The sequence below is a fragment of the Curcuma longa genome, chromosome 16, assembly GCF_044706935.1.
Source record: "Curcuma longa cultivar G26 ecotype Majalengka, Jawa Barat chromosome 16, ITB_CL_G26_1.1, whole genome shotgun sequence".
NCBI classification, from domain to species: Eukaryota; Viridiplantae; Streptophyta; class Magnoliopsida; order Zingiberales; family Zingiberaceae; genus Curcuma; species Curcuma longa.
The window spans coordinates 7,076,394-7,103,183 of NC_133876.1; the positions used below are offsets into that span (position 1 = coordinate 7,076,394).

The 26,790-nt window shown below is 39.5% G+C and overlaps 1 protein-coding gene across 1 annotated transcript; it reads left to right on the top strand.

Moving 5' to 3' along the window:
- Nucleotides 1–2,087: 2,087 nt before the first annotated feature.
- LOC141847781 (uncharacterized) lies at nt 2,088–10,134 on the top strand. Its single transcript, XM_074735866.1, has 3 exons — nt 2,088–2,533; nt 2,609–2,746; nt 9,768–10,134. Exons 1-3 carry the CDS (start codon nt 2,405–2,407, stop codon nt 9,945–9,947), a joined length of 447 nt encoding a protein of 148 aa, XP_074591967.1. The 5' UTR covers nt 2,088–2,404; the 3' UTR covers nt 9,948–10,134.
- The last annotated feature ends 16,656 nt before the right edge of the window (nt 10,135–26,790 follow it).

Genomic DNA, 26,790 nt, shown 5'->3' on the forward strand with positions numbered 1-26,790 from the left:
GCCTCTATCGGTAATTCACCCTAAGTTCTTGTTTGGATGGCTTCCCAAGACATGAGTTACGTCACTGTCTTCGTTACTAGTCGACGATCGACAATGGTTGATTCAAGAAAAAACTCTAATATCGAAAACATGCAACAACACTTGTCGTGATAAATTTTTTGAGACTTTTTAACTATCATCGACAATCATATTCTCAGTGTATATTCTGGTGGTCAGCCTTTGACCGCCAATAGACAAATAGTTAGAACCTTTCTTGCAAAAATGAAATAATTCTCTGGAAGCTTCATCAGCTTCCGCAAAGATGGCAGATGGTCGTCGGATGACTAGGGTTGCTCGGTAGCGGCTGGATAGCGATAAGTCTTCTTCTTCGACGGCTGAACATGGTGAACATTTCACTGGCGTTCCTTCTCTAACGACTATAATCCATGGAAAATCACACCACACGTAGGGAGAAGCTGCTTGGGGAGAAGCCTAAGAAGTTGTCTAGTTTTCCTAAGCTGCTTGGGGAGAAGCCTAAGAATTTGTCTAGTTTTCCTTTCTTCTCACAATCTACAAATTTAAGCAGTGAACTTGGTTTTGAAGGAAATTGAAGCAATTTCCTTTTTTTTCCGGTTCTCACGCGGGCGAACCCTAAAAGAAGAGGCAGCCAATTTTTGGGTTTTAATGTACGGTTATTGTAGCAAATCAAATAGGATGGGCTGAAATGAATGGTTATAATCAAACTTGATTTTGATCAACTGCTCATTCCTCCTTTAATGTTATATCTTATATATCCATAACTTATCCTTAGCTCGATATCCAAAACTCAATTAACTTAAGTTCGGTTCAAAACCAAAATTAACTTGGTCCAATTTGGTTCAAAATTATATCGTTTGGTTCAATAATCAAAATACCTCCAATTAGAACCAAAATAATTTAGTTTATTTCATCTTCATAAGATGAAACCCATCATCACTTCCGATCTGCTAAAATATCTTCCATTCGAACCAAACCAATTTAGTTCATTTCGTCTTCATAAGATAAAGTTCATCATTTTTATCCCTTTGTCCGGTCCAACCAGATTTAATTTCTCTCATTTTGAGAATCCAATTCTCAAACTTTTTTTAAAGTCCTTTAGAGAAACTTATAATGCATATGACTCAATGGGTTCTTAGCTATATTGGTTGTCTATAATTAACGATCATGAGTGACACTTAGTAGTACATCATGCCCCCAATTGATTGAAAAATTAATGATTGATTCCAGAATCATTTTTGAACCCTTCAGCAGCTACAATGAGATGTGCTTTATTCTTTCACTGTCTTATACCTGCTTAGTTTAGAACATTGTTTGGTCTATATGTGTTAGTCCCTATTAGGCTGACTACGTCATACCTAGCCTAAGCTTGTTTTCTTGTCCTGTGAATTCAAGTTACTTATACATATGCCCAATAGTACCATACTCTTAACATGCAATGCTTTGACCAAAGACTTCAAGTAACAATCCGGATAAGTGGTCGCAGGGTATACATATCTTTTTTCAAGAAGCGGTGAATTCTCTATGAGCTATCCAAATATCTTCGAGCACTTTGACTTACACTCAATTATCCCAAGTCCACACCTGTTTGGAGATGTTTGTTTAAGATGTTAAAATATAAGCCTTCATGACCAAGATGACTTAAATATTGCAAGTCAAAGGAAACTCATACTTAAACTGCATTGAAAACTTCATTGACATATCTCTATATGTATAGAACCATATGAAGTTTCATTACAAGTCACTCCAATGAACTAATTACCTGTAACTAGCATCCACGTTTAACTCTCAATATTCAATGTCTACAGCTAGTGAGAACAGCTGTTTGGTAAACTAAGGAGTTTAAAATGTACTAGTCTCAACAGAATCGATGAAGTCCGTGTTCATCAATTTATCAAATAGAGATAATTTTAATATATTCATAATTGCACATGTAGAGATGCTCACTAGTTGTCATCTAATTACAAATTCTCTTATGCTATAAATTATATTGTGGATATTCAATAAATGAGTTTAAGATCTAATCAAACACAAAAAAATAACGTACTCAAATAATAAATTTTTATTTATCTAATAAATCATAAGATTATTACTTTAAACACCTCTCAAATATAATAATTTTAATATTATTATTTACCCTAAGTGAATTTTAAAATTTGATTATTAAAAAAAATATTATGTTTCTTAACACTATGCCATGCCCAACTCTCTCGGACTAAGTATGAGTTAAGTGTGGTCGGCGACAATCATAGATTGTGTCCAACACACATGCTAACCTAAAACCCTATAACCCTTCGGTCTACAACATCTCTCCTATCGATCACAAGCGGCTGCTAGATCTCAAGGGACTCTCTTCCGACTATATCTTCTGTGAGCGTATTGTACAGGGATGGAGCACTTGGCCGCGATGGAAGAGCGCCTTGTAACCGATAGGTTGAGAAGAAAACTCCAAGATGTGAACGTAGCTGCGAAGAGCTTGCTGGATCCTGTTCAAGATCACGTCAACTTCACTCTCCAAGTAACCCCACTTTCCTTCTTGCTTTTAGGGAAAATTTGATTTTTATGGTGTTCGCTAAAAACATTTCCAATATAGCAAGCGTACTTCAAGTGCGCGTACGAATGCTTTGATAGGCGGCGGCGGCAGGAGGAGATAAATAACTGCGTTGAGCACTGTAGCATTCCGGTAGTTAACGCCAACAATCTGGTGGAGGCAGAAATGGCCAAATTCCAGGTTTTCTTTCTCTACTTTTATATCTCTAAGCTGCAAAATATGTCTTCAATGTTACCTTGTTTTGTTTGGACATTTATTTGTTCATATTCGTTTTGATGGTAATGCAATAACTGAGTAATTGTTTGTTAGATTTTTCTTTTCAAATGTTTTCTTAAGAAAATTCTGTTCAATGATAGTCATATTCTTCCTGTTTTAACATAGGAAAGGTGAAAAGGAAAATTTTATTTAAGTAATAATAGTTATCATTAAACCAACTGCATATTCTTTATCATTTAGTTGCCCCTTGAAAAAAATCATTACATGGTGTATCTGGGCTAGGTTGCACTTGGATGATTATGGAGTAGAAATCGATGTTAGTGCAATCAATCCCTAGGAAGCTTGATTTAAAGGGGAGGTTGTTGATATAGTTATACTTGAGTTGGGTTTGACTTGAGTTGGTTTGAGTTTGATGTGGGCAGCTAAATTATTAACAAAATGTTTAAGTTAGATAAAATTGATAGTCTAACATATGTTGTTATGGTGAAATTTGGATATTTGCTACCGAGTGCCCCTTACTGCTTCTCAGCCTAGTAGTTAGGTTCCTGCTCAATGTCAACATTTGATTAGCGGACGCAATCTATCCCAATGTGGCTCCTTTGATACTTAAATGAGATTCCTCCAAAGAGAAAAAAATATATATGTGATGGAATAAAAGAAATTATTAGAGAGAATCATCATACATCGTCCTCATATTACCAATCTTCTCTTATCCCCTTTACCGAGTAATGACTCCCATTATGATATTCCTTTTACAACAGTTGTCGATCTTGATAATGACCACCTAATCTTCAATAATGTTCGTCCCTTGTAATGATCCTAATATTAATTCTTTCATAACGATCGCCGACTTTTGACCCCTTACCCCGTCGAGTGCCTCGGTTTCTTGTCAAGCCTTCATTCATGAACACTCTCTGGCCCTTTTATACAAAAGCCCAAAGCCCCCATTGCACTGGACACCTGGGCACCAAACCATTTTCTTCGTATTGGGTTCGTCCCTTAAGATCAAACCACTTCGCAACAAAGTCTGTGTTCCTCGACCGCTCAGGCTTCCCGTCTTCCTGAGCATGGATTCTTTTAGGGGTATCATTAATCACCCCTACCCTAGTCAGATGATGAATTATAGATTGAATTTGACTGCAAGGATTTAACAAACACATTTATCAGATCCATTTGCTCATGAAATCCCAAACCCAATTTATTCTTAACTTGCTTATTCATGCCTCACTACTATAAGTCTCTGCCCTTCAATTTTCTCGAGATCCACTCCCCTTGTGAACTGTTTGCACTTCCCCAAGAACTTGCATTCTTTCTCTCTTCAAATATCACTAAACCCTAACCTTTCCCTATCCACAACTCCTTCGTTGGCCTATGACCCCTCGTCTTCCCTCCAGTAACTATCCCCCTCTCCTCCCTAGTAAGTATTCTCCCTCTACTATAACTTCCTTCCCAACCCTCATGGCATCCACATGCACCCCTTCTTCTCCCAATGTTACCTTGAAGACCCAACCCCCTTTTGCAACCCAACCGCTATTGGTTTGAAACTATCCAATCTCGCCTAACCCTATCACACTCCTTCACTAGGCACAACGATGAATACATCGCCGAGGGGACTAAACTGATCCTCCCTAAATCCACTAATAGTCCTCATCGTCTTCCTCCCGACACTGTATCCTTCTTCATCGGTCAGTTCGAGGGAGGACTCCTCCTCGTCCCTCCTATTTATATTCATATCATCGCCTTCTTTAAAATACACCTATATCAATTTACTCCTAACTCTTTTTGCATATTGACCAACACTATTATTGTTTTTAAGCATCTCAGCCTCCCACTTTCCCTGTCCTCTTTCATTGTCTGTACTAGCTTAAAATAGCTGAAGCAGGGGTCTTTTACTTTGTGGCTTGTTTCGATTGCTAACATATATGCCCTCCTCCCAACAAGGGGTGGAAAAACTTATTCTTCTTTGCCCGACCATCCTCACCTTTTGCAGAAAGAGGGTTCTTTGAGATCAAAGATATAGTATTCTCACTCTTTTGGATAATTAACTCCTATCTCATTATAAGATCTTCCGCATCAAATCAGATAGTTCAAATTCCATAGATGTTTACTTGCCATTTTTTAATTTCGAAACTCGTGTGTAATGAATCTAACTCATGTTATCATTCCTTTTTATGTAAGACATAATGTAGGTTGCTCTCATGAAGTTACTATCAAAAAGGAAAAGAGAGGACTTTAGGGGGCTGAGCTAGCCAAGCTAGTCCAGCAAATGCTCCTTTGCCACCGGTTCTTCCTTTGACTCGTTTCCGAGTCCGTTCTCGACTTGGGTTCTCTACCCCGATTGCGTACCAAGTAAAAATAAACTCGCCTGACCATTGCACGACCTTCGTCCCCTCTTGCCTCCAAGTCCCTTGAGCCAGCCTTAACCATTCAAGATGCCAACTTACCCCATAGTCATTTACATAGATCATACTCAGTTGCCCAGGCTCAACCCATTCCTTGCATTGTAAACCTTGAAACTCCCCTTCTGTTAACCGACCTTGAGGAACCGACCCCCTCCCAATCTTAAGATTCAACACTCCCGACCAAGTCTATATCTACAAATCTTAAACCCACCTCCAGTCTAGCTCCCCTCGACCTTGAGTCTTCACGTTGCCTCGATGCCTTACCCCAGAACCACTCCCTGAGGTTTCAATACCTACCTTGGAGATTTGCATGGTCGAACCGAACCCTACTACCTCAGAGATCATTTTGCCCCCCTCCCCTTCTAAGACCTTCAGTTCTTGCCGAACCACCCATCTCTTCACACCAAACCAGCATTCCCTCTACTTAAATTACTTTAGGGATATGATTCCATCAAAACATTATCCAAATACATTCAGCCGACCAATCCCCCGAAAAGCTTCGCCTTCTCCATCAGGAAGACTTGGGTCCTCTAGAATAACTCTGCCATGACCTTAATTTTGTTAGGATTAGAACTCTATGATCAAAACTCCTTGCCTATACTTCTCTAATAGCATTGTATTTTCTTGGCATTGGCTGCCAATGAAATTTCCTTTATCGCTTCAAGGCGTACCATACTTGAGCTACAACTCGGGATGCCAACCTGCAAACCCAAATAACTTGACTAACCCAAGAGCTATCTAACCATTGATCACACGCAGCCGAGTGGCAAACCATAGAAGATGGTCTTATGAAATACTGCCAAGAACTTGAGGAAAAACATGCAACATAGTGAGCTCTCGGGACTCGACTTTGATTTATGTTGAAGCCTTAGAATATGAACTAGAGGTCTGTAAAACTCGATTAGGATAGACAGGCTACTGAGGGGCAGAAGTAGGCAGAACTACAAGTCCAAATCCTAGAGAAGAAAGTGGAGGTAGAGCAAGACTGAGTTATCCTTGCCTTAGAGGAACGGAACAGGTAGAAGCCTATGCTCGGGAGGTTGAACACAAATTGGATATATACCGTCACCACTCCTCCCAAAGCTTAGTTCGATTGTTTGAAGTTAAAACAATATCTGTAGAAGTATTGCATTGCACCACTGATGTGGGTGTTTTGTATGAGATTATTTTATTTATATATTTTTTATCTCTTTATTTATTTTGTCACTTACACCCATCAAAATTAATTATTATTAATTTACCAAACCTCTTATGATCGTCTTAAGTTGTGTAGAGAGGTCCGGGTCGTCTCTCTTGGACTCGATGATGGAAGCTGTCCTAAACCACTGGTGCGGGGTTCTTATTTGTTAACTTTATTCAGTTCTATTTACATATACTCACAATTAAATACTACAATCACCAAAAGAATATTAGCGATACATCATTTACAAATTAAATAAAATCATGCAATCTATTTACAAATCATATATACAATATTTAGAACCCTAATTCATAGTTATTACAAATGACTGAAACCACAACACAATTAAATAACTTATGTAAAAGAATATGAAAAAATTTCTTTTTTTTTTATTACAAGGAATAAGCCCCTATTTATACACGATCATAGAGACCTATTCTAGGAGAATTATTCTAGAAACCCTAAATATTCTAACACTCCTCAAGCTGGAGAATATAAATCATATGTACCCAGGTTGTTACATATGTAGTCAATTCGAGAACCTCTCAGTGACTTGGTGAATATATCTGCTAGTTTCTTTCGTCATCACTATTTTAAGAATTATGTTTCTAATTACTTCTATTACTTCATCCTTTAATAAATTATTTACAATAATATTTACTCCATGTCTTATTTTATTTCTTCCTGTGTATCATAATTTAAAACCTGAATTCTATTTTTTACATTGTAAACACAAAGTATAAATTCTTCTCTTAATCATCATATCTATTACCTCTACTATTTTATCGATGAACGCTTATATGCTCCATGTTTCAAATATAAGACAATCGGACATTTCTATATTATTTATTTTTATCCAACCTAAGATGTGAGAACTCTTGCGTATTTAATATTACATTCAAGTGCTTATGAAAATATAACGGTCTTTGTTGAGACGTTATAATTGGATCCTATAACGTGTTCCTTCTGAGGAATAATCTAGCATTAGTATAATAGTTTGATGAATTTATTCATAGAACATTCAAATGCAAAACCATTATATTTCTGTGAGCAATACACTTGAATAGTCAGTTTAAAAATCCAAAATTACCTTGGATTGAGGGTACTTAATTCAAACTCACTTCTGATGAAAGGTTCAATGAAATTGATCATGTATATTAATCTGATATCTGAGTGATTAAAAGAGTTTCTCAAAGCTATTGACAGTACTCAGGATAGCTTAGAGCAGGAGCATATACATATTATCCTTTTAAAATAATGAAATAGCATCGTATCATTAAAAAATTTAATATTGCATATATGCCAGTCTAAATCTATCAATCTCCCATAAATACCATTTGCTTGAATTAAACTTAGTTTAATGACATGTAATTAAAATAATATGATCAACATGTTCTTACGATAATTTGTCAATCGTTTAATTTCAGTTTTCCCTTATTTTTTTATTTTATGCTTATTCAAATGCCAGTTCATTAAATTGAAAAATCATTTTAAAATATCGATGAAATATACAAAAATTTATTGGTAAATGATTTAGAACAAAATAATTTTATTTGGAAACATTCCTTTAAAATGTCAAGAGGTTGTCAAATTGAAGTTAGAGTCAAGGCTAGTTTTGGTAATTTTGTTAATTGTGAACCGTAAGGTTCATGTTCAAAAGATAAATAAATAAAAAACACTACAATACTAAAAATTTATAACATCTTGTTTAATCCCTATTATGATTAATACAGAACATTGCTAGTATGTAACTAAAGAGTGAGGGTTATAATATTATAATGTTAGATTAATATCTTCAAGATATCTGAAAAATTTTATTTAATATTTCTATCACACTATCCTCTTTATTCGAAATTGCATCACCCTCTTCATCATGGTTTAGGTAACTATCAATTTCTCTTTTTTGTTCTCTCAGGTTCTTCCTCAATAATTATCACCTACAAAGAGAAGTCTAACATATTCTTTGATTTAATAGGTTGCAAATCATTAACATCTATTGTTAAACATGAGGGTTGAGGACAGTGACATCTTTTTTGTTGAATAGACTTTAGGAATAGATGAAGGTTGAGCAGGATAGAGGGGAGATGCTCTCTGCTTGAATGCATTGGAGGAATATAGGCATTGACGAGAGTTGCTTAGGATAAGGGCGGAAAGACTCTAGTAAACGTCGATTACTAAGGACACTCAAGTAATGTAGACATTGATGCCAACATCCTTTGGTCAATGATTGGTTACTGAGGATGAACATTGAGAGATGTACTTTGGTCGAAGATGCACTAGAAAGAAGCGCCTGAATCTTTAGACGTCCCAATCACTTGTGATATCTAATTAGGGGTGAGGATGGCAAAGTTGCTTCTAATGAAGTAGCCTTTGATGTGCGATGGGTTGCAATTAATGAGTTGCCGCTGAAAGCAGCTTTCGATTAGCAAATGGTCGAAGATAATGCAAGATCATCTTTTTTGACTCTAAATTAATAGTCCAGGATTGTTTGTTATCTATCCAATTATATCTTGATTAGTTGCTATGCGCATAATGGAAAATGGATTCATTGGTATTAAACAATTCTTTACACTAATGATTCACCCTTTTCTTATAACTATAGCCAGGGATGGCAACGGGTTCGGGGGTTCGCGGGGGAAGCCTTCTCCATCCCCGTCCCCGAAACCCAAACTCATATACCATCCCCGTCCCCATCCCCGTCGGGTATCATAATTTAAATACCATCCCCATCCCCGTCGGGTTTCGGGTATCCAGCGGGTTTCGGGGATCCCCGCGGGTTTCGGAGTTGGTTTTCCCCGCGGATATTTTCATGTGTATCCCCATACCCATACCCATCCCCATCCCCGTCTTATTTTTTTTAATATTAATTTAAATATATATATATATATTATAAAATCCTTACAAAATAACATTATAAAACCAAATATTAAACTCTAAAACAAAACATTATCTCTAAAACAACATCCAACTAATGCATAATCGATACAATAAGTTTGAAGTTCTTCCATTCTTCAATTTTTCAAAATTTTGACATCACTTATCCTACAAAAGAAAAAAAATAAAAAGAGTTAACTATAAGATGGGTCGGGTTCGGGGATGGGGACGGGGAATATTTGGAATACCATCCCCGACCCATCCCCGTTTTCTGAGATTCGGGGATTTCCCATCCCCATCCCCGCTTTCTCGGATTCGGGGATTCCCCGGTCAAAATGGGTTCGGGGAACGGATTCCCCATCGGGTCCGGGTCTAATTGCCATCCCTCTATAGCTATGCTAGTACAATTGCATAATAATATGTTCTTTCATAGTGTTACTCTTTACCTCAACCAAATTGCCATTTTTAGCAACCCTTAACCTATATAACAATGAATTTTTGTTTAAATTGCTTATATCTTACCATGCAGGAAAGGTTGAACCGGTCTTTGATGGTCTGTCAAGACAAGTTTGAGGCGGTGAAGCTCCAAAAACTCAAAACAGATGCTGCAAATGACTTGGAGTCCTGCGTAAATCAGGCAGTTGATGACAACTTAGTATCCCTCCCCCATGTGGTTGACCATATCAAGTCTTCTTTCTCCATAAACTGAAGATTTTGTTCTTGTTTTCTGGGTTTGAGCCCTTGTAAGTTGGGACCTGCGATTAAAAAAAAAGATCAGGAACTATTTAGACGGATGAGTTTACAGGAAGCATGCTTGGTTGCTTGATCTTTCATTCAACTGTTCATGTAGCTGATCAAAATTTTTTTTATGACATACTGATAATTCTTACAGTTCACCTTTAGTTGCTGAAACTTTTGAAGCTGGTTCTTCATTTGATTCATAAAGTACTCGAATTAGTATCTTTTTGTCCAGTATCAATTTTCATCTCTGTTATATCTTTTTCTTCAAAGTTATAGTATGGCATTTGATCTTCTTTACTAGGACATATTGCTTCAGTCCGGACAGGATGTCTTGTTCTGGAGAATGGTAAAATTTTTAAGGTATGTGCATCGTTGGACACTTGCAAATCATTGCTGACAGGTGTTCAGATTGCTTGCGAGGCGAGACATACCTGAAAATCTCCAAGTTTTAGCTACAGTGCAAAAAGATTAATAGGAGTGAATCGACTTAAGATTCATGACAAAAAAATTAATAGGGGGCTCATCCTCATAAGCCATAGAAGGGAGTTATCCCATCATTGAAAGCATGCCTTTTTTTAGAGGCATTGGCAAACAAAAAGAAGTCGAAAGTCCTCATTCTTCGTTAAGAAATGAGAAAATTAAAGAGTCTTTTCGCAACCAGTAATCAATATCACTACAAGTTAACTATTTCACCCTAAACTCTAAACTATTTCACCCTGGATGACCTTTGATCACCTTTGGTGAGTAAGTCCTTGGTAAAGCAACCACATCTCCCTTGCTTACCTGCCGAAGTACATCCACCTGAATGAACCTAATAAAAAAAAAAAATGAAGTATTACCTTATGAATGAAATATAAAATTAAATTATTGCTAAAATAAGGTTTGTGCTGCCAAGCGATACAAATATCAACTTTTGAGATTTGAAACTTAGACCAGTGATATTAAAAGGAAGGCATAGGCTAATGTCAAAAGACATAACTATCTTGCAATGTAATTTAACTCAAGAACAACTTAGTAAAGTTGATCAATTTTAAAGTATCAAAGACCTATAAGAGAAGCTAATAGAACTACATGAAAGAACAATTTACTCAAGAACTGTCAAAAGAGAGTTATTGCAAAGTCAACTTCAAAATTACCAGATGAAAGATAGAGTCAGTGAGCCACATTCATAGTAGATTTAAAGAGCTTCTCAACGAACTATATACGATTGGGGAACGGAATGAAAATCATGACTTGATATGTCCTCAGAAATTGAAAAAGATGATGAATAGAGAGAACTTCACTGAGATAAGAGTCAAAAGAAAAATTCAGAAGAAAGACCAAACAAACAAGGCAAGCATACGGTGCTGCGAGTGCAATAAGAAAGGACATTATAAATCTGAATGCCCTTAGCTGAAGAAAACAAAGAAGGAAGAAAAACCAAAGAAATAGACAAGAAGAAAACACTTAAAGCAATTTGGGACAAATCATTTTTAGAGGAATCAAACTTAGATCAAATTAGTTACATAACACTCATGGCTAAGGAGAGTCAGAGTCAAGAGTCTGAGCCAGATCAAAAGTCAAAGCTTGAGTTAGATCCAATCTCAATAATTGACTTGGGTTTAACTCAAGTCATAAACATATTTTTTTAATGTGTCTTTGTTAAGTAGAAATCAAGTTGATTGTCCTAATTATAGGAAGATTGGGTTTCTAAGTCTTATTTAGTAAACAAGGTTGGACTTAACTCTTTTTGGATACCTAAACATCATGTTCATTATGTAAATTTAGTAGAAAACAATTTTAAACTTAGGAAAAGGATTGTAGAAAACTCTATTATTGGGGGGGGGGGGGGGGGGGGGGGGGGGGGGGGGGGGGGGGGGGGGGGAGGCGCCAAGCATAACATGAACAACATTAAACCTAGGTTTGACAAAATAAATAGAACCAAAGCTCTAATTTAGGGGGAGCTAAAATTAACTAAGTTAGATTAAACTCATCATATCTTAGCTTAGGATTTACATATACATATTAAAAAATTTATTTACTTTATTTACATATTTTATTTACTATACTTTTATTTTTTTAAGAAAATGGACTTAGCGTAGGTTCTATCTAGACTTAAATAAATTTATAGATCTAGATAGCTTTCACATCTCACAAACATATTAGGATTAACTATTTATGTATTGAGTTACGTAGATGGGTGTGAGATACTAGGAATTGCCCCTTAGCTCTAAATGCTTATTATAGTGTATCGACATTGACCAAGATTTTTGAACAACATTGATCACTTCTGTGACTAACCTATTGAAAGCATATGCCTCATAGGCATCAAGCTAGAGATGCTTGGTTGGACATGACAAAAATGATTTTAAAATTCGTTTTAAAACTTATCTATTTTTATTAAAAAATTATTTTAAGTGATTAGCTAATATCATTGTTTGATTTTGAAAAATTAAGGTTCTAGTCGCCTAGAATCATTTCGGGTGACATATAACTTAGGATTAGAGTTTATCATGTTGACCAAATTTTGATCATTCTAATTGCCTGGAATTCCCTTCCAAGCACCTAGACATAAACAGTTGAGGTAATAAATCAAAATCAGACTCTAGGAGATTGAAGTCAGACTCTGATGACCGTAACACAAATCATAGGAGCCCATTATGAAAAGACTGTTGGTGCAATCAGCTTTTAGAGTTTTGATGTTTGATAATATACTTATATCTGATCAAGATTGACCAAGGGTTGAACTAAATAAGTTAAGGTTGATCATATATTTGGTAAGTAAGTCAGAAGTCCAAGCAGGTAAATGTTGACCTAATTGACTAGATGCTTGGCAGTCAAGTGGAAGTCTTGATAGATTAAGATTGACCTAGGCAAAGGAAAAGTCTAATCAGATTTTAGTAAATTTACCTACATCCCCGGTCATGTGGCTTGAACACCCGCTATCCAAAATCCACATGCCTTCATCCTTCTTTTCTTTTACCTACATGATACGAAAAACATCCTTTTTAGGTATCCAGAAGCTAGATTCACTAACATTTGCAAGATATTTCTTAGGTACCCATGCTAGTGTTCCCTTAGTGTTTTGCTTGCTAGATTGTGTTTGTCTACCTACAAGTGAAATATAGGACACTTCCTTAGGTCTATAACCTAAACCAGCTTTGTTGTAAACTGCTCTTTGACTGTTTAATATTAAATCAAGTTTCTGTGATCCTAAGGTAAACTTTTCTAAGCATGTCTTCAATTTTGCATTTTCCTCCTTTAATTTTGCATTTTCCTCATTTATTTCATCAAAGTCACTATGGTCACATGCAATGGTTCTAGCATTCCTAAGTTCTTCCTTTAAGGCCTTGACTCTAGATTTTGATTTATCTAAAGAATGCTTTGATGTGGCAAGTTCCTCATCATCTGATGACCCACTGCTCGAGTCATCCCATTTAGCTTGTGCCACCATCACTTCCTTTTTGCTCTTGTCCTTTTTCTTCTTCTCTTTTGATTCATCGTTCTTCTTTAGGTTTGGACAATTTGGCCTTATGTGTCCTTTCCTGTTGCACTCATAGCAAGTAACATCAGTACTAAGACTTGAACTTTGATTGTTACCTTGAGATGGCGTAAACGTCTTTTTGAAGTTCCTCTTTGTGAATCTTTTGGATTTTCCCATCATTTTCTTCACATAGTGAGCCATCTCCTTTGATGTCATTTCTTCATCGCTATCTGAAGAGTCTTGCTCAGACTCTGATGACTCCTCCTTTTCCTTCTTCTTCTTTTTCTTCTCCTTATCTGCAATCAAAGCTACACCTTTCTCTTGTGTGCCCACATTAGCTTGTTCATGCAGTTGTAATTCACAAAATAATTCGTCTAATAGATCGCGATTCTCGATCTTTTTGCCGATGACATGGAGTCCATTGACTATTTCTTTAAATCTTCCATGCATCTGACTCACAGTTTCAGTGGATCTCGTCGAGAAGGATTGTACTTGGCTTACCAAGAGATCCTTCTTGGCTCGTCTAGATTCGCTTGATCCCTCGTTCAGTTCAATGAGTTTTTCCCAGAGTTCTTTTGCTGAATTAAACAGACCGACCTTGCTAAGTTGTTCTTTGACAATCCGTATTGTAAAGTCGTCGTTGCTTTAGCATTTGCTTGTGCCTTCTTGCACACTTCTTTTGACCAGTCCTTTGTAGGGATAGTTTTTCCCTCTGTGTCTTTGGGTGTCTCGAACCCATCTACAATGCTAAACCAATTTTCAATATCATTCATCCAATAATACTCCATCCTACCTTTCCAATAGGCGAAGTCGTTTCCGTCGAAGTACGGTGGTCGTGCGTGTTGGATCTTAAGCACACGGCTAGAGAGGGGGGTGTGAATAGCCGTCCACACTTTTCGCTTTTCTTGCTTAATCTTCGGTTACGCAGCGGAAATAATGACTTGATCACAGGCAAATGAAGATCAGCAAGCTAAGACAGGGATTTACGAGGTTCGGAGATAACTTGCTCCTACTCCTCGGCGTGTCCGTAAGGTGGACGACTCCTTGATCTTTCGGCAGATCAAACCCCGGTAACACCGGCTAAGCTCTTTCTCCTTCTCGGTGGAGAGACCTCTCCACAGATTTGTCTCAACAGATAATGAAATAAAGCACAAGACAAAGGAGAACTAAAGAATGCGTCAAGGACTAAGAATGAGAAGAACAACAAAGACCGCTTGCAACTCAAGCCTGTCTCTCCAAAACCAGGACGTTGCTCTTCTTCTTCCTCTAGCTTTGACTAGCAGATTGATCTCAAGATTTCTGAACAGCGCTTTAGAGAATGAACGTTCAAAAGTTCAATCAATACTTCCTTCAGCGCCTCTTCAACATCTTTTATAGACCTGCATCCTCGATTACAGTGCCCAACGGACTTCTGCCAAAAGCTGCAGTCACCCTTCCCTGCCAACCGCAGGTACTGCTACCAGCTTGCGTGCGCCGTTTGCTCGTAATCCTTTTTGCAGAAAAGACTGTTCGAAGATCGCCTTGGAACTTCCACTGTTCATTTGAAATCTTCCTCCCAAACCTGTCCTGTATACCTGCACACTCAAAAGTAGCATTAGAACATTCCAATATCAGGACAGTATGAAAGAAAGCAATGTAACAGTCATGTCCGAGCTTAGCTACCAAAGCATTCTCGGACTTATCAGGTTCTGAGTCACAAAGACTCCCTGATGATCGAGCTACCAAAGCTCACGGTCCGAGCCGAGCTACCAAAGCTCTCCCGGACCATCTCGGCCATTCGCACCAAGCTCCCGGCCACTCAGGTTCTGAGCCACCAAGGCTCCCTGATGATCGAGCTACCAAAGCTCTCGGTCCCGAGCCGAGCTACCAAAGCTCTCTCGGACCATCCCGGCCATTCGCACCAAGCTCCCGGCCTAATCAGGTTCTGAGCCACCTAGGCTCCCTGAAGTCGAGCTACCAAAGCTCACGGTCCCGAGATGAGCTACCAAAGCTCTCTCGGACCTTCCCGGCCATTCGCACCAAGCTCCCGGCCTAATCAGGTTCTGAGCCACCTAGGCTCCCTGAAGTCGAGCTACCAAAGCTCACGGTCCCGAGCCGAGCTACCAAAGCTCAAAGGACCTTCCGGCCATTCAGCACCAAGCTCCCGGCCAAATCTACGGTCCTGAGTCACCTAGACTCCTCCTGGACCATCTCGGAGACAAGCCACAAAGGCTTCCTCCATTCTCACCCGAGCACTAAGCTCTACGGTCCTGAGTCACCTAGACTCCTCCTGGACCATCTCGGAGACAAGCCACAAAGGCTTCCTCCATTCTCACACGAGCACCAAGCTCCCTACAGTCCTGAGTCACCGAGACTCCTCTTGGACCAGTCCGGAGATGAGCTACCAAAGCTCTCTCCAACCGCCTATGAACACCAAGTTCCCGGCCATCTCGGTCTTAAGCCACCAAGGCTTTCTTCTAGACCAACTCGATCGAGAACTACTAAAGTTCTTTCCGATCTCTCAGTACCATATTTCTCGGTCAAGACCGACTTATCAGACATCCAGAATTTACTCAGAAAGTAGCTCGGGAGTAACATTGTGCAGGCGGGTTTGGGTGATCGACCAGCTGGTCGATCACCCATGGCTGATCGACCAGGTTGGCCGATCAGCATTGCTGATCGACCAGTTGGTCGATCAGAGATGCTGATCGACCAGCTGGTCGATCAGCGGCTTGTTCCTTTCTCCCGGCCTTTCTCCCGGCCATTGTCCCTAACTCCTGGTCATTGTTATCCTTTGCTCGGCCCTATTCATTCCTACTAGGATTGCCTATTTCCCGAGCAAACTTTATACTTCCCGGGCAAACTCAACCTTCATACTTCAAACTCTATCTTCATTCTTCCCGGTCAACCTTTCTTCATACTTCCCGGGCAAACTCTATGCACATAAGATCAATTCCCGGGTTACTTCAAGTTAGATATTCTTTAACTCCCGGGACATCCTTAACTCCTTTTCTCATGAAAGTCTTCTTCAAACCACGGTACAGGCTCTATGTTTTCCTGACTAGGATAACCTTTCCCGGCAAGTTTTCCTCTAAACAGAATGAATTAGAGGAAACTCCCATTCTCGGGAGACCTCTCTTTTATTTAACTAAACTCCGAAACCTTCTTCCACCCTTGTTAGGTTTGATCAAATAATGTATTTGATCCTTGGGGATCCAGAATTGGTTCGTTCTAATTGGATTTGTCAGTTTGGACTTTGGAACCCATGCTTGGACTCTAGGTTTCTTAGGGTTGTGCAGTAATGTCATGAATGCTCTATTTTTCGCTTTGTGTCCAATACCCGATTGGTTGTATCCAGCTTTTTGGTTTCCAAGTATCATGTCAAGATACTTAGATTCTGAGGTAAATTAGCAATCTTTTTAAATCATCAACTTGAAGCTTCAATTGAGAATTTTCTTTCTCAAGTTGAACTTGAGCGAAACCTCAATTTGAGTGATTTCGGTTGACGATCCAGAGTTGACTTTCTCTTTGAGGAGAGCTATCTCCTCTTGGAGTGATTCAACTAAGGCATCAGACTTAGTCAATTTCTTTATTAAACTAACAATTATATAATATAACTTTTTAGTATTTACAACGGTGTTAGAGCCTTCGAAAACGAATGTGGATTCATGGCTTGTACTCAAGTATGTGTCTAACTCGCTATCGATCTCCATTGGTTCATCCGGAAGTGTGAGGAAGCTTATCGTAGGTTCTTCATTCGAGTCTTCTGGCGATGATTCATCCCATGTAGCCTTCAATGCCTTCTTCTTGGATCTACGTTCCTTCTTCTGATTTGGGCACTCAGCTTTGAAATGACCCTTCTTGTTGCACCCATAACACTTTAGATCCGTTTTGTCAGTTGAAGATGGGTTGATGTTTGTTTTTTGTACTAGCTTCTTCACCTCCGACTTCTTGATTCCGTGCTTCTTCCGTATCATCTTGCGAACCAAGTTCACCAGCTCCATTGTAACTTCATCGTTGCTCTCAGAATCTGATGAGTCAAATTCTTCGGTCACCTTTTTGGACTTCTTTTCCTTGGTTGTACCTGCAAGAAGAGCTACACCTTTCTCATCCACTTCGATGTTAGTCTGTTCATGCAACTTAAATTCTGAAAATAGTTCATCTAATTTAACTTTTGAAAGGTCCCTGGAGAGCTTGTAAGCATCCACCATAAATGCCCACAAAGTGTTCCTCGGGAACGCTTTCAATACGTATCTTATTGTGTCTCGATTTTCTACCGGTTGTCCAATTGCATGAAGGTCGTTCAGGATGTCTTGTATTCTGGCATGTAAAGCGCTTGTCGATTCTCCATCCATCATACGGACATTATAGAGTTTGTTCATTAACAAGTCTCTCTTGCTGACCTTCATGTCCGAGGTGCCTTCGTGCAGTTCGATTAGTTTATTCCATAAGTCCTTTGCACTTATGAAGGACCCGACTTGGTTCAGCTTCTCCTTGGTCAACCCGCATTGTAGAGTCTAGGTTGCCTTTGCGTTTGCCTCAATTTTCTTTCTCATGGTCGCATCCCATTTGTCGCAAGACTATGGTAGGCCATCATTATCAGTCAGGATTGTAAATCCCGTCTGGATGACTATCCACATCACCACTTGTGTCTTTAGGTGGTACTCTGTTCTACCTTTCTAGTAGATGAAGTCCTCTCCGAAAAATAGAGGTGGCCTTGCGGTACTAAATTCTTCTTGGTGGGTCATTTGTCTAGCACACAGAAAGATAAAAAAAAACTTCATTCTAAGACTTAGTCTTCGATTAGTAGTGCTAGAGAAAAAATAAAATAAAATTTTAAAAATTTTGAAAAAGTTTGAAAAATAATTTTGAAAAACTTGCTCGACCAGTGGTTGCACTAAGTTCGAGCATCCTGCTCTAATACCAATTGTAGGATCGTAGAGAGCGCTAGAGGCGGATAAATAGCGATATCTTTTAGCATTTTCCCAATTTTTGTAAACTAGTTGAATATTTTCGTACGTTCGTGAATCAGAAAATGTTGCAGTGGAGAATAAGAATCACGAACATAATAAGAAGAACACAAGAAAAACATAATCTTTTTTACTTGGTTCACAGCCACAGACTGTTACTCCAAGACTCACGATTTTTGATCGTTTACGTATGGGCAATCCACTACTTAACTCCTTCCTTACGGAGAGGAGTTGTAATGATTTACAAAACAAAATCATGATAAAAACTTTATCGTAAATATTAAATACATACAACAAATCGTTACCCAACGCAGAGAATAAGATGAAGCTTGCAATGCAAACTCCGGCGTTACGATGGCTTCTAGGGTGATCCTTCGCGCGCGGACTGTCGTCAGGTTACTATGGAATACTTTGAATTGATGTATGGAAGCCTTTTGTCGAAGCTCTTTTATAAGGCTTTCCATGTGCCCAAATTCCCCTTCCAGGCGCCTCCATGATGTCCGCCAATCCGCCATCGACACTGCTGATCCGGCATTTCAGTAACTGGATTCCTTTTCCAGTTGACTCGTGTTGACGTGGAGGTTCCAGATGAACTTTGACTGCCAATGTGATTATCTGAACCCGAGTCACCTAGATTTACCTTCCAAGCGCCTAGACCTCTAGTCGCCTGGATTCCGGATAGAGTCGCCCAGAATCAAAGTTCCCGCCTCTCCAATTTGCATTACAAGTTAGTCCAAAAATCAAAGTAACAAAATTGGATTAATAGTTTTCGAACTATTAAATGGTCTTAATTTCAAATTTCCAGTGAAATCCTGAGTTAAACTGACGCCTACTGTTCCACTCCGGGAGGGCATCCTTACCCACTCCACATGGGAGAATTTACTTGATTTGCCAACAAGTCCTCTAGACTTGTTGGACTTCCCGCATAGTCATGATCCTCGACCACCAAGATTTGTTACTAGGCTATCGATCCATCTGACCACCTAGACTTCCACCAAGCATCCAGTTCTCCTGGCCTGTCTGGATTTCTGCCATGCTTCCCGGTCCTCCTGACCTGCCTAAACTTGCACCTAGTGCACTTGACCTTGCTAAGACTTCTGCCTGATCCTCCAATCCAGGACTTGCCTTTGCCTAGCCATAACTAAGACTTAATTTGCCTAGCCTCAACTAAGACTTTCCTGTGCTCCCTACACACTAAATAAGCTTGTCAGTACACAACACACACTTAATTTGAACCCCATGCCATCATCAAAATCAAGGTTCGATCATCTGGTGCTCCTCACACTAACATTGTACACCTGTTTCAAGGTGCCCTCGAACCTGTACTACAACATCCTCATCGTCTTAGCTCCTAACATATCTTTAAATTCCTTAGACTACAACCATTGTGCCTTCCGAGCTTCCCACTAGTTCTCCTCCTCACTCTTGAGCACCTCCCACTTAGCTTGGGCAATCTCCAGGTTAGCTTGCAACTTTCCTTGGCCTTCAATAACCTCTGCTTCCTACTCCCTCCAGGTGTCTATGCCCTCAGTTGCTTCCAGCAGCTCAACATTATACAAGTATTCTCGCTCACTCTCCTCTCCTCTCCTCTCCGACTCGAACAATTCGACCCATACCCTATCTATATCTAGGAAGCCCAGCGAGGTGTCTAGGGGAAGCAGCTCGATCTTGTACACTTGTTTCTAGGAACCCTCGAACCTGTACTGTAGTATCCTCATTGTTTTAGCTCCTAGCATATCTTTAAATTCCTTGGACTGCAGCCACTGTGTCTTTTGAGCTGTCCACTTGATTCTCCTCCTCACTCTTGAACACCTCCCATTCAGCTTGGGCAATCTCCAAGTTAGCTTGCAGCTTTCCTTAGCCTTCAATAGTCTCTGCTACCTGCTCCCTCAGGGTGTCTATGTTATATTTGAGATGTGTCTTAAGGCAATTGTCTTACGATTATACTATTTATTAGATAAATAATAATTTACTATTTGAGTGCACATTTTCTATGTATCTGATTGGATCTTAAACTCAAATACTGACTGTCCGCAATACGATTTATAGCATAAGAGAATTTGTGATTGGATCACAACTAGTCAGCATCTCTACATGTATAATTATGAATGTATTGAAATTATCTCTAGTCGAGGAATTGATGAGCACGGGCGTCATCGATTATGTTGAGACTAGCACGTTTTAAACTCCTTGGTTTACCAAGCAACTAATCTTGCTGGCTGGAGACATTGGATGTTGAGAGTTAAACATGGATGCTAGTTAAAGGTAACTAGTTCATTGGAGTAACCTACCGTGAGACTTCATATGATTCGATACATATGTCAATGAAACTCTAAGTGCAGTTTAAGTGTGAGTTTCCTTTGACTTGTGGTATTCAAGTCACCTTGGTCATGGAGGCTTATACTTTGACATCTTAAGCAAACATCTCCGAGAAGGTATGGACCCGAGATGATTGAATATAAGTCAAAGTGCCCGAAGGTGTTTGAATAGTCCACAGAAGATTCACCGCTCCTTGAAAAAGGAGGTGTATACCCTGCGATCACTTGTCAAGATTGTTACTGAAAGTCTTTGGCCAAAGTATTACATGTCAAGAGTACGACACTCTTGAACACATGTATAAGTAACTTGAATCCATAGAATAAGAAAGCAAGCTTGATTTAGGTGTGATGTAGTCAGCCTAGTGGGGACTGACACATATAAACCATGTCCGAAACTAAGCGGGTTTAAGACGGTGAAAGGAATGAGACACGTCTTGTTGTAGCTGTCGAAGGGTTTAGAAATCGTTCTGGAATCAATCGTTAATTTTTTAATGAATTGGGGATCATGATGTACTACTAGGTGTCACTCATGATCATTTCATAATTAATGGTTAATTACGGATGACCAACATAATTAGGAACCTATTGGGTCATACGTACTACAAGTTCTCCGAAAAACTTAAAACGAGTTTGAGAATTGGATTATCAGAATGAGAGAAATAAAGTTTAGTTGGACCAGACAAAGGACAAAATTATGAAATTCGTCTTATGAAGACAAAATGAACGAAATTGATTTTATTCAAATCGGAGGTCGTTTGGTTATTGAACTAAACAATTCAGTTTTGAACTAAATTGAACCAACTTATTGTGATTCATGATGGAATAGGTTTTGGTAAAATGGAAGAGATGAGAAGCTTCGTCTTGTAAAGACAAAATGAACAAAACTAATTTGGATCAAATCAGAGATCATTTGGTTAGTGAACCAAACGATTTAGTTTTAAACCAAAATAAACTCGGTTTGCTACAGTAACCGCTAGGTCCGATTTGGTTTATTTTCTTATTCCGGTTCAGCTCAAACCCTAATTTGATCTCTATTTAATCGGGCGCACGGACTGTAGCTTCTGATTAAAAGGGAGATCGCGATTTCTGAATAGGGTTTCTTGATAGGAACCTATGTCCTATCTTGCGAAAAATTGGAGGAAAAAAAAGAATGGGGGATAGGATGATCACTTCAAAGGGATCGACCTCCAATAATTAAATAGAATTGATTAATCAAAAAAAAAATTGCTTCATTGCTTATCTTTAAAAGATTACATAATGACTCTATAGATAATCCTATAACAATACCAAGTCAATATAAAAAATAATAATAAATCTAATAACCCATTCGAAAGATAATTATTAATAAATCTAATGATCTTATCTAAATTAATAACAAATATAATAGCATATTCTAAAAGATAATATTTTAAAAGGGTTGTTTGAATAAATCTATCTAAGAATTGTATCATTTCTTCCTCACACGATGCTGGTTTTTGAGGTTCTGAACAAGGGTTTTCTCTGTTTCTCTTCCGCCGCACGCACGCCTCTTCTCCTCTGTCCGATCGCTCGTAGCTCGTCTTCACGCTCGATGGCATGGCGCAACACTAAATCGCATGAGACGCGATTTAAGGCTGAGCCCCACGAACACCGCCGGCCAGAGGAGAGCGAAACCCTAGCCTCCCCTCTTCATAGCTGACCACCGTCAACGCCCCTGTTCTTCTTCTTCCCAAGCGCGCGACTGTGAGAATTGATAGAACCTTGCTGGCGCCGCTTCTCGGCCCAACAACGCACGATTCGACTGTTGACTCTTCTTCCCTGATCGTGACTTCTCCAGGGCACGCGCGTCCACCGCCTCTATTATTCCTCTCCCACGCCAGCTTCTCCCTAGCTCATTTTTGTAGCTGAGTTCGTGTTGTTGACCGCCGGGGAGAAGGAAGTACCAGTGGATGTTGGATGCTAGCTGGCTGATCTTCCCATGGACTATAGTCATCGGGGAAGAGACTCTGGTGAAGTGTTCACCGTGTTCAGAAGTCGGCGAAGAAGACCTATCACTAAACGACACTGTCAGACCTCTTGTGAAGGGTTGCCACCGGCCACCGATGAAGATCCAACACCAAAACTATTTCCGACCATCGAATCTTGTTATATATCTAACTGCTATTGGTCATTGCTAGTCATATGACGATTGTTGGTCATCCGGTTATTGCAGATATTGTTGGCGATCAGTATCCGTCCTGCGTTTCGAATTCTATCCGCTCCGAAAAGCATAGAACCCCACAGGACAAAAATTTTATCCCGCCTGAATCAATTGACAAAGTCTATAAAAGATTAAGTCAATCGATCCTCAGGATCGCCGATTCCTAAATTACTATCTACGGTTTACGACTAGTTCTAGGTACAAAAAAAACTGCGGAAAAATAAATCATACCCGAACCTTGTTGATAACCTCGGAGCCTTCCGCTGTATTCCTATCTTCTTCCTGGACGTTGGGTGGACAACGATCTTCCAGAACTTAAGGACTGCAACCTCCGGATGAAGAAACCTTGGATCGCCTTTCTTCTTCTCGCAGCAGCTTCGCCTTGTCTCGTCTCCTTGCTAGGATCCGGCCACCACCCGGCCACCTCAAGAGAAGAAGGAGAAGGGGGCGGTGGAAGAAGAAGAAAAAGAAAAGGAAGAAGAAGATGAAGACCTAAGGGAAGGAGAGAAAAATTTTTGGAAAAGCCTTCTTGTTCTCTCTTGTGCCGCCCAACCCTCTCTCCCCTTTTATAGCCACCACGCCAACACCAAGTCTTGGCCGCCCATTCAAAAGATTTATTCCAATTTGGATTGATTCAATGAACCAATTCCAAATTATAGAAACATCTTAGATCTTGGCCCTTGGATTAGATTGCTTGGTTTCTAGCCGTTAGATCTTTTTGGAATTAGTTAAAAAATTATTCCAAACTGTAAATCCATGAACCAATTTTATATTAAATAGAAAATAAAACCGAACCGAAGAGATCTCATCCGTAGGATGGATATAATCTCCTTTAATATAACTTGATCTCTTTGATCCAATGGCCATGATCAATCCCTTTGGGCGTGTGGTTCATTTAACCATGTCTGGCAAAGAGAATTAAAACCGAAGCGGAGAGATCTCGTCCATCGGACGCGACTTAATCTCATCCAACGGTTCTAATCTATTCTCTTCTATTCCTCTTTATTTATTTCGATCCAATGGATATGATCTCATCCATTAACTCATCCTACGATCGAGAACTAATCTCATCCAACGGTCGAGATCCGACGGCTGAGAACTAATCTCATCCGTTTGGTTGCATCCTTTTGAAGATGTCTTTAGGCTACAGTGGGGACCTCGAGGAGGTATTGGATCTGGCCTTCTGATGGGTTTTGGATCCCGTATTCAACCCTGAATACACACCTACATCCATCAACAATGATCCATTCCACTAGAGGATCATTGTTGCACTACCAATCCAATCCCCAAATTACGTTATGGGTTCCTTCTTATTATTTTATGCATTGCTCCCCGTGTTTAAGATATCGTATGTCCGTCAATTATCTGAGTTCACTGACAACTCAATAATCAACATCTAAGACCTTAAATAGTACCACTCAACCTTATTGTCAGTCGGACTAAGTCCACTTGCAAGATTTGACTTGACAATCCTTATGAGCTCTCCAAGGGGTCATCATCAGCCCTACTAGGATACGGATTCCTTCTATAATTAATGGCACACCGTATAAATAGTAACATCACCCAACTTATCAAGAATATTTGATCTGACGGAAAGATCTTACCCTTTGGTAAATCAAAGTAATAATTACTAAGTATAGGTGCCCATTTATTACATCGGGATTAAGAGTGCATAAGTATAATAACAGAGGTCTTGTTCAATTTGCGAGTCAGTGTAAATCGAACAACCTCAATGGTCCTACTCAATACACACAAAGTGCACTAGTGTAATTCTACAGTCAAGACAGACAGTCATCGAATTACACTACAACCGTTCCCGATGGTTTGTCCAAAGTCATCTTGGTTGTGAGTCTTAGTTTATAATTCACAATGGACCGATAATCATGGTCTTCTGTGTCTCACAGACACCAAGTTATCTACAATGTAAATTAAGAGGACTTTATTGTAAAATACACTATTGCAATCATTTGACCAAAACATGATACTTTATTTCATAAATGTTTATATACAAAAGAGCTAGTCTTTTCAGTATACTTCCTAACAGATATCGGAGAAGAAACATAGTTGATGGTTCTTGTAAAGAGCTATTTAGATGCGACCGGTCAATCTCAGCCGTTCGACGACCATCATACCATCTTCGCCAAAAAGGTTTCGATTATTTACCCCAAATTAGTGGTTAATGGTTGACCATAAAAAACTACATCAGGAATATGATTGCCGGTGATAGTTAGAAAATCCTAAAAAATAATTACGACAAATGTTGTTGTGTGATTTTCGAAATAAAATTTTTATCTCCAATCGATCATTATCGATCATCGGCTAGTATCAAAGACGATGACGTGACTCGTGACTTTGGAAGCCATCTAAATGAGAGCTTGGCGTGTAACACCAGTAGAGGTGAAACTTTGACAAGAACCGCTTGATTGATGTCAATCTCGCTCAACGTCATCAATAAGATACACGTAGAATATTTACTATTCTGTAAAAATTTTAATTGTCAATCATGTCTTATACTTTGTTATTTCCTATATTTGTATGTGTGTGTTGTAATAATTAGGTGTAATTATTTGTTTATTTCGTTGTACACATTTACGAAACATGTAAACATGCGCATTGCACCAAGACGATCCCAACTGTCTATGTCTTCAGTTGCCTCCAACAGCTCAACATTCTTCTGACGAGTTGGCCTTTTAAGCCTTTCAGCTCTATTGTCTGTATGCTAGTCAAGGAGACTAGCCTCGCCCGTTCTTGTTCTAAGGATTCTGTTTGGGTCTACAGCAGCTCTTGCTCCCTAGCTAGAGCCTGCTCCAGCTCCCCAACCAATGTGATAGCCCTCTTCCTTTAGGCGGTCAATTCTTCTTGAAGGCTCTCGGAGGTGCTTTGGTACATTACAGCCTCTTGCTATCTTCAGATCAGCTTGGTTCGAGCTTGCTCCAGCTCTGAGTGAGGTTGAGATGCCCAAGCTTCCAGCTCATTCAAATGCTCCTACATTGCCTGAAAATGCTTAAGCAGATGCAGCAACCTGTTGTGTATTTCCAGGTGCTCCGACCATAACTGCAAAAAGAAGAAATTATGTCAGTGCCTGACCTACTTATTGGATAGGGATTAAAGTGAGGGGCCTACCTTTAGCATCGAGTGATTGAGGCGATGGCTGGGCTCGAGGGTGTCGACATCCTTGAAGGCGTCCGATCTCCTTATTGTAGGATCGAAAACACGCTAGAGGGGGGGTGAATAGCGTGTTTGCACGTTTTTTGATTTTTCATAAAATTTGAGTGCGAAACAGAAGCGATTAGACAGATAATGCGGAAGCAGAAAGAGAAAGCAAATAAAAGAAAGTGACAAGTTTATTTTTACTTGGTTCACAGCGCAACGCTGCTACTCCAAGGCTCACGGTCCTTGACCGTTTACGTTGGACAATCCACTAAGTCACTTACCCCTTTCCGGCAGCAAGTGTATCGAAAAATCCGATTACAAAAACTGATTACAATGAATTGAAGTACAGAATTAAATTATGTTACCAAACTTTCGCTCAACGTTCGCTCCCCAGAAGTCGAATTCGTCGTATCGGTGTGAAGGAAAGTATCTTGGAACAGGTACAGCACCGATGTCAAAGTTGGAGCGCTCGGGAGTCACGAGAATGAAGTTTGGAGGCGTTGGAAGTGAATTGCTCGACTGCTGGTCGCGACTGCCTTATATAAGGTTCCTGAGTCGACTCAGATGCCGATCTGGGTCGACTCCAGCTTGCGTGGCAGATAGACTTTTATCTTCTTCGGCTGTTATCCTTCCTGAGTCGACTCTGCTTGACTTCTGGGTCGACTCCAGTCGCGGTGGCATCAGCGTTGATAAGTGTTGATCCTGAGTCGACACAAAACCTTACCTGAGTCGACTCCAGGCTGATCTGG

What these genes read in the sequence shown, in the direction of transcription:
- LOC141847781 (XM_074735866.1), top strand. Translation starts at nt 2,405, where the DNA reads ATGGAGCACTTGGCCGCGATGGAAGAGCGCCTTGTAACCGATAGGTTG. An exon ending in ACGTCAACTTCACTCTCCAA is followed by an intron (nt 2,534 to 2,608) that starts GTAACCCCACTT and finishes TTTCCAATATAG; the next exon opens with CAAGCGTACTTCAAGTGCGC. An exon ending in CAGAAATGGCCAAATTCCAG is followed by an intron (nt 2,747 to 9,767) that starts GTTTTCTTTCTC and finishes CTTACCATGCAG; the next exon opens with GAAAGGTTGAACCGGTCTTT.